We start from the raw sequence: 8,286 nt of genomic DNA, 5'->3' as shown, positions 1-8,286 counted from the left end.
ATTGGATCTAATTTCTTTATTAGAGACTTACCATCAAGCATGTATTCTGAAGCTACATATCCCAATGTCCCTACTAGATCAATATTTGTGTTACCAGCACATCCTGCACTTGTTACTGCAAGACCAAAATCTGAAAGCTGCATCCATAGCCAGTGGTTAGAGAGCGGTGACTACAATACCATCTACTTAGGAAATGTTTCACTTCGGACCAAGTGTTTTAAAGAACATAAACCAAGATGGACAAATAAATCTATTTAGAAATTTCTCAAAGTATAATTCATGATAATAAATAATAAATTAATACAAACAGCTACATATGTCACAAAATTGATAGAAAAGAAAAACTGAAGTCCTACATGAAAATATTTTGACAAAAAAATAACTGATGCTTAAAACAGTTCATAAAGTAAAAAAAAAATCAGTAGGAAAGCAATGGAATTCCCATCTCACAAAATCTCCCATTGAACGCAATGCACATGCCATACATTTACTAAGGCTTTTGTCAATTACATTCTAGGAAACTTTCTTAATGCTTTACAAGAATCTTCCCAAATTAACTGATAAATATTACGTAAGAAACATTCATTTCCAGCCAGATTTAATGGTATTACTATTTTTAACACTACAGTCAGTGTAAGTGGGAGATTGGAAAACCTTGCCCTCACCTTGGCGTTGAAGCTTGCATCAAGAAGAATATTTGATGATTTGAAATCTAGGTGAATCACTGCAGGGTTGCAGTGCTCATGCAAGTGTTCTAGACCCTATAAAAGAAAGAAAACCATGGTAAGCTTGAGCTCCCAGGTTGATAGAGGAAAGTGAAAAAGTGATTTCAATTGGTAAAATCTAGTAGTAGGGAATCAAATTATCTGTGTTAGAACGACCTTGTTGAATCAAGGGCTATCTTCATCCGCAAAAACCATGTAAGTGCAGATCCGTGAGATGGTCCTGACAAGCAATCCAGCACAGTTTCTTAACAAAGCATAGCTGTGAAAGGCTGCTTACTCATGGCCTACTAGTTTATCCATGACGAATGGTAGTATCAAGTTTGTTTGAACAAATAAAAGGCTTCAAAACATAGGCAATATTGAACTTGCCCAGTGGTTGGAGAAAGCTACCATGTAATTGGTCTTCCAAAGAGCCATTCTGCATCAGATCGTATACTAAAAACCGTGTATGTTCATGAGTACAGAACCCAAGCAAAGAAACAAGGTTTGGATGTCGGATTTTGCTCATTAGCTCCACTTCATTCTGCAACCAATGACAATACCAACATATGAAATCAACAAAGCTTCTTCTAAGTTCTAAAATTATAGGGAGAATAAAAAATCACAATGCAATATGTTAAATGCAGTGCATCACCAAATCCACAAAAGAAAAGACACTCAAAAGGGAAACTTTAGGGCACCCCCCCAGAAAATGCCTTCACTAATATCTTCTTAAGTTTGAAGAAGCAGCCAACTTCCAAAATAATACCTGTAACGTTTTTATTACCTACCTGAAATTCATGCTCAGCCTGTCTACTACCCTCATCTAGCTTCTTCACAGCAGCAAAGGAATCATCATCAAACATTGCCTTGTATACACACCCAAATCCACCCTCTCCAAGTATGTTATTGCTGCTGAAGTTATTTGTAGCTGTTAGCAGCTTAGAATATTCAATTGCAGTTGCACATCCCTTTTTCTTAGAAACACGGGAGTTCAAATGACTCAAGAGAGGCATGAGTGGAATACCCCTATAGGCATCTGTGAAAATTCAAATTACAGGAAACTTAGTGAGCTAACCCTAGATCAAAATAGTCGTAATGTAACTAATCGAACTCTCATGTAAACAGAGGTCATCCGCACCCATGGCTTTTTATAATTTGTTAGAATCCAAAATTTTGATTTTATCAGATGATTCAGATCATGAAATCAAGTCTGATGTTTATTATGTTAACCCCCACGAAAAATAATAGTTTGACAGAGGAGAAGAATTTCTATAGTCATGGAAACCATTCCAATGCACTGGCAGTAATGCATAATAGTTAATATGTATACATACATCCAAAAGATATCCACACAGATTCAACAGGGGAAGTCATCAAATCTCAGCCCCGAATCCAATCAAACAATATCTCCATAGGAAGCACCACTCTCTTGTGGTTGCCCTGTTGGTGTACACATCAAGAGAGGGTTTGGTTTCACACAGTAAAAGGGATAAAATATGATATAGTGGTGATACCAACCTGAGGCATCTGGATCTAAATTTCGCTTGAATGCATGAGGTTGAGGTGAAGAAGGAGCAGAGTTGTAAGTCTTTCTATACAACCAAGTACAAACTGAAGAAATCATGATACATCCAACAAATATTGGCAGTATGATAATTGCCAATAGCAGTCCTTTGTTGGTGTGATGAGATTATTTGTCTATCTGCATTGGAGAACCTGTGTTTGAACACACAACCCATTTTGCAATCGTCAAAAGAACAAAGCGCAATGACTTCTCAGAACTTGTAGAAATATGCAAACAAGCAATTCAAATTGAGAGATTTCAATTTCTAAATAATTCTTACACAGGCTGTATTTTTTACCATAAATATACTCTTCAAAAATTTAATGAAAAGGCTGGCATTGAAGCCCTTACCAGTTGAATTTTCTGGTTTAGTTGATGCATTTCTTTTTGCCAGGGGATCATCTAGTAGGGAAGCCGATGACAGTGCGAAATGCAAAGAAACTGACACAGAGGTAGGAACCAGTAAAGAACGTCCCTTTGTAGTCTCGACTTTGTTAAAAAGAGAGAGACTCAGAATCAAAATATGCAGTAAAACTGAATTCCCCATCTTGAAAATGAGTTCTACTTGAAAGTCAGTCAGGCTGTGGCAGAAAGCTCAGGAGATATTCAAAGAGGTAGATATCTGCATTTTCTCAAGGAAGGTTCAAACCCAAAAATGCATAGCACTGCTCTCAAATTTGTAAAATTGGTAACAAGAATACACGGGGTAGATCAAATCCCATTTACATTGGATTTCTTTGAACACTTCAAGCGAGAATGTAAACAGATCTGAACAGAGAGTTGATCTTCACTGATCACAACAAGATTTGCAGCACCAAATGCCCAGCAGTCCTCCACAAGTGAAGTTCAGGCCTCCAAATGAGTGTGCGCTTCAAAAAATAATAAAACTAGTTACCATCTGAACTTGCCCACTGCAAAACACATGAAACATCCCCCCTCACGAAGTTGTAGTGAATCATGTCAGCACTAAGAGACACAAAAAACATGGAAAAGAAAAATAAAATAAACTGATAGACGAGTTAGTTGAAGAGCTGTACATGCAAATTGGTCCTTCAGTGCTTATTCATGAGCCCACACATATCACGCATTTCTGTGAAACGAATGGCTCGCTGGTGGTGCTTCTGTCCCGCTTCCTCATTAACCGTTCAGTTTTGGATCAGTGTTGGATCAACGATCACACTTCATTCAATCGTCTAACACCACAAATCCACGGTCAACAATAGGACATGGTGGCGGCTGGGGCAATTCATTTCAAACGGAAACGCCTTACGACGTAAATATCAATTAAACATTGACATTAGGGAGTTTAGACTTCTGTGATCCATAACATTGTTTAGATAATCTTCTGCAAAATCACATAACCACTTTTTTGTCGACGCGTTTCGAGCGGTCACGCATGCAGGTTACTAAGTTCCCTAATAATTTCCCTGCACGGAGAAGCCGCTGCTAAGAAGGTTCATCTATTCGAGCAGTCACGCATGCAGGTTACTAAGTTCCCTAATAATTTCCCTGCACGGAGAAGCCGCTGCTAAGAAGGTTCATCTATTCGAGCGGTCACGCATGCAGGTTACTAAGTTCCCTAATAATTTCCCTGCACGGAGAAGCCGCTGCTAAGAAGGTTCATCTATTCGAGCGGTCACGCATGCAGGTTACTAAGTTCCCTAATAATTTCCCTGCACGGAGAAGCCGCTGCTAAGAAGGTTCATCTATTCGAGCGGTCACGCATGCAGGTTACTAAGTTCCCTAATAATTTCCCTGCATGGAGAAGCCGCTGCTAAGAAGGTTCATCTATTCGAGCGGTCACGCATGCAGGTTACTAAGTTCCCTAATAATTTCCCTGCACGGAGAAGCCGCTGCTAAGAAGGTTCATCTATTCGAGCGGTCACGCATGCAGGTTACTAAGTTCCCTAATAATTTCCCTGCACGGAGAAGCCGCTGCTAAGAAGGTTCATCTATTCGAGTGGTCACGCATGCAGGTTACTAAGTTCCCTAATAATTTCCCTGCACGGAGAAGCCGCTGCTAAGAAGGTTCATCTATTCGAGCGGTCACGCATGCAGGTTACTAAGTTCCCTAATAATTTCCCTACACGGAGAAGCCGCTGCTAAGAAGGTTCATCTATTCGAGCGGTCACGCATGCAGGTTACTAAGTTCCCTAATAATTTCCCTGCATGGAGAAGCTGCTGCTAAGAAGGTTCATCTATTCGAGCGGTCACGCATGCAGGTTACTAAGTTCCCTAATAATTTCCCTGCACGGAGAAGCGCTGCTAAGAAGGTTCATCTATTCGAGCGGTCACGCATGCAGGTTACTAAGTTCCCTAATAATTTCCCTGCACGGAGAAGCCGCTGCTAAGAAGGTTCATCTATTCGAGCGGTCACGCATGCAGGTTACTAAGTTCCCTAATAATTTCCCTGCACGGAGAAGCCGCTGCTAAGAAGGTTCATCTATTCGAGCGGTCACGCATGCAGGTTACTAAGTTCCCTAATAATTTCCCTGCACGGAGAAGCGCTGCTAAGAAGGTTCATCTATTCGAGCAGTCACGCATGCAGGTTACTAAGTTCCCTAATAATTTCCCTGCACGGAGAAGCCGCTGCTAAGAAGGTTCATCTATTCGAGCGGTCACGCATGCAGGTTACTAAGTTCCCTAATAATTTCCCTGCACGGAGAAGCCGCTGCTAAGAAGGTTCATCTATTCAAGCGGTCACGCATGCAGGTTACTAAGTTCCCTAATAATTTCCCTGCACGGAGAAGCCGCTGCTAAGAAGGTTCATCTATTCGAGCGGTCACGCATGCAAGTTACTAAGTTCCCTAAACATTGACATGTTAATGTTATTTTCATATTTTGATAATCATTTTGTTGAATATGCAAGCATCCGTGAACATACCTGATGAGATTCACAAGGCTAGACAGGAGATAAAATCAGAGCTTGCCATTGATGAATAAAGTTGGGGTTGTGCTGATATCAATGTAGATGTGATGATTTTATTATTCAGAACTTGTTATGGCTCTGATTTATGTTAAATAAATGTACATATTGTTTTAGTTGTTTAACGCTCGTTCATATTTTTGTTAACAAACTAAAGGTTAATATGAATATGATTTTTGTCTTATTGTTTGTAATACTTGTGATTGATAATTTAAATTTAAGCATATGTATCTGATAGTTTGTGGCATTTGTTCCTTTCCATTTCTATACTTTTTAAGGAAATAGTTAAGATTGAACTAATTCATCGTTACTTTCTTATATCATATTATAAAATATAACTCTCTAATGCACCTCACTAATTTTTTTCATCATTTCATAATACATTTGTGCAGATGTAGGCACAATCTCATATTCGATATGCAAAGCCCGATACTCATGGTTGGCGAGGTCGGTCACCACTATGTGCTCTTACTCCTCAGGAAAGGTCCAGGGAAACTCTCCATGAAAGCAGAGAATACGGTGCTCTGATGTCAAAACAACATGAGTCTAGTTATCAGTTTTCTCGCCAGGAGCAACTAAACTCACAATTTTCAAAAGTTAATGTTTCATCAGGCCTAGGGTACTCATACTCACTTTGGAGGCCAATGATTATGATTGAGCTTCAATTTTATTTTGTTACATTGTTCTTTTTATTTTCTTTACACTTCCTCGATCTTGATTCCTGAATGAGTTAATTCTTTTTTTATTTCTTAAGATAGTCATAAACATCCGAGCTATCTTGATAAGTGACTTAAATAATTTCATGGAATGTAATCTATAAAAGTGATATGACTGGAGCTTGGAAACAACTTGTAAAATGAAAATGGACAGTCAACTCATCAAATTTCTTAGAAACAACTAGTTAAATAAAAATGGAGAGTCGACTCATCAATTTAGTAACTCAAAAAAAACCTCAAGAATAATTAGTGATATTTAGAGATACATTAATTGTATACATATTAACTCACTAATGATTTCTTAGCATCCTGTATAGCTTGAACTAAAAGTGTACACCTAAGATGGGGTTTTCTGCTTCAGTATCCTTGAAACTTAAGCTGAATAGAACCAAAGGTTACCATGGGTTGAGAATGACTTGTCCTGAAGCTCTTTCACCGTTGCTCTCGCATACACTAGTACCACAATGTTGCCTGCATATTCTCTGGGAAGAGGGGGCTCCATTCTAGCCCTGAATTCCACTAGAAACAACACCATGGAAATCTCATTACTCATCATTTACAATGTTAGGCTTCTTTCCCTCCACAGGTGCATAGTCACCACTTTGAAATTGGTGAAATTCTTGATATTTCCATCCTCCATTTCTTTTTCTTTAAGGTGAAGCAATATTTCTATAGATACAAGAAAGAGCTTTGGGAGAAACTTTGAGCACAGTGGGATTTTAATCCCTTTTTACTCTATGGGTGACCCGCTACCTCCTATTCCCCTTAAAGCTATTAATCTTCAAGCGAGGAATATCACAAAGTTTGGTGTATTCGAGATGGTTGTGTTTGATTTTAGGAGGAACCCTGGCTTTCAGAATAGTAAGTACCTGCAATATGTTCATGGGTAATAATAAATATCAATAAGTTGAACCATTGCACAAATCAAGATTTAGTTGACAGTTTAAGTAGTATAATATTGGAATAACTTTCAACCATATACCATTAGATATGATGGTGCAGAGGAGTGCACAGTGGTAGCTGGGGGAGTTCTTCCCAGAGGGAACGCCTTACAACGTAAATATTTACTTTAAACAAATTAATATCTGAAAAAATCATTATCAACATTATGTGTTCCCTCTTTATCGACATCCACATAGGAATCTTATTGTTGATAACAAAAACGGGCCACACCAAGTAAGTACATTTGAGCTCTCAAAATGGATTGACGCCTTCAGCTGCTAATGAAAGCATAAGATTACATGGTTCTTCTTTAAACTTTGTCAAACTTTCCTCTATATTCCTAAATACAGATCCATCTGCAAGAATTCGAAGAACACCATCTTCACTTCTTTCGTTGCATGGTAATCCATAAAAAAAATTATGCTCCTACACTTGAACAATTGTCGCGGACATGGAATTATGGGAATATAACAAAGAACCTTGTGAGGCACCTTTTTTGTTACTTTATCGGTTTGATATCCGATCTCATCACATTTTGGGAATTTGTCTTTTGACACATGTTTTTTTATAATAGATAATATCATCATTAGGACATGCATGAATAGCTTGATACTCCATTCCAATATCTTTCATAATGGCATGTAAATCTCGGTACGTACAAGGTAAAACATTTTACGGTGGTAACTAAAATTCACCTAAAAATAAAAAAAATTATGATGGTAATTTATATTCACCTAACAATCTACAACATAAAAAATCAGTGGTACTAGTTAATGTAAACAACATTAATCATACATATTGCATCCAAATATTACAAACTAAATGATGATCAATGTATCAACATTAAAACAAAGGAAAACATCATTTCTTTATCATGTGTACTTGTACTAAATGTCACAAAATATATTACATACCTTAGGAGTTGTGTCACACATGTGTTTGACAAACCATTCACCACCTTTAAGTTGACCAACAACAATACAACAAAGAGAAGAGATGTTTTTTAGCCTTCATAAATAGGTTGACTTGCCCTCTCAAGTACATGTATATCATAAGCACCATCATACCGATTTCCATCATCATCCATTCCAACATTACTAAATGTCTCTTGGATCAATCTATTTGTCCCATCTTCTTCACCTGTGTTATCAACATCATTATCTTCTTCCATATGATCATTAGTTTGATCCTCAATATTCACTCCATATTCTTAAACATGCGCTTGTACTACAACCACCTCTTCCTTGTCGAGTCATGCCCTAGGGGGGCCATACTATGCAATTACAATGAATAAAGTAATATTAGTATATATAGAAAATATTTAACCAATATTATAAACATTTACAAATATAAGATAGGAAAAGACAACGAAGGCAAAGAAAAAGACAACTTACATGATAGCGAGAAACAGAGACAACAAACCAATGATGA

General features: G+C 37.8%; 1 protein-coding gene across 2 annotated transcripts; it reads right to left on the bottom strand.

Moving 5' to 3' along the window:
* LOC149168924 (putative receptor-like protein kinase At1g80640) lies at positions 1 to 2,378 on the bottom strand. Of its 2 annotated transcripts, XM_089426991.1 has the most exons (6): positions 2,226 to 2,378; positions 1,496 to 1,743; positions 1,116 to 1,248; positions 882 to 945; positions 666 to 761; positions 1 to 137 (listed from the first exon to the last, which is right to left on the bottom strand). In XM_089426991.1, exons 1-5 carry the CDS (start codon positions 2,329 to 2,331, stop codon positions 755 to 757), a joined length of 558 nt encoding a protein of 185 aa, XP_089283117.1. In that variant the 5' UTR covers positions 2,332 to 2,378; the 3' UTR covers positions 1 to 137; positions 666 to 754. The 2 variants fall into 2 exon arrangements, with proteins under 2 accessions (XP_089283117.1, XP_089283116.1); XM_089426990.1 differs by lacking the exons at positions 1 to 137; positions 666 to 761; positions 882 to 945 and having other exon boundaries at positions 986 to 1,248.
* Between the last annotated feature and the right edge of the window lie 5,908 nt (positions 2,379 to 8,286).

This window comes from Pinus tabuliformis, chromosome 4_2 (assembly GCF_031772625.1).
Source record: "Pinus tabuliformis cultivar Carrire ecotype Pingquan chromosome 4_2, CPIR1, whole genome shotgun sequence".
NCBI lineage: Eukaryota > Viridiplantae > Streptophyta > Pinopsida > Pinales > Pinaceae > Pinus > Pinus tabuliformis.
This window is presented reverse-complemented; position numbering and strand designations above follow the sequence as displayed.

What these genes read in the sequence shown, in the direction of transcription:
- LOC149168924 (XM_089426990.1), bottom strand. Translation starts at nt 2,331, where the DNA reads ATGATTTCTTCAGTTTGTACTTGGTTGTATAGAAAGACTTACAACTCT. An exon ending in TTTAGATCCAGATGCCTCAG is followed by an intron (nt 1,744 to 2,225) that starts GTTGGTATCACC and finishes GAATTTTCACAG; the next exon opens with ATGCCTATAGGGGTATTCCA. An exon ending in AGGCTGAGCATGAATTTCAG is followed by an intron (nt 1,249 to 1,495) that starts GTAGGTAATAAA and finishes CATTGGTTGCAG; the next exon opens with AATGAAGTGGAGCTAATGAG.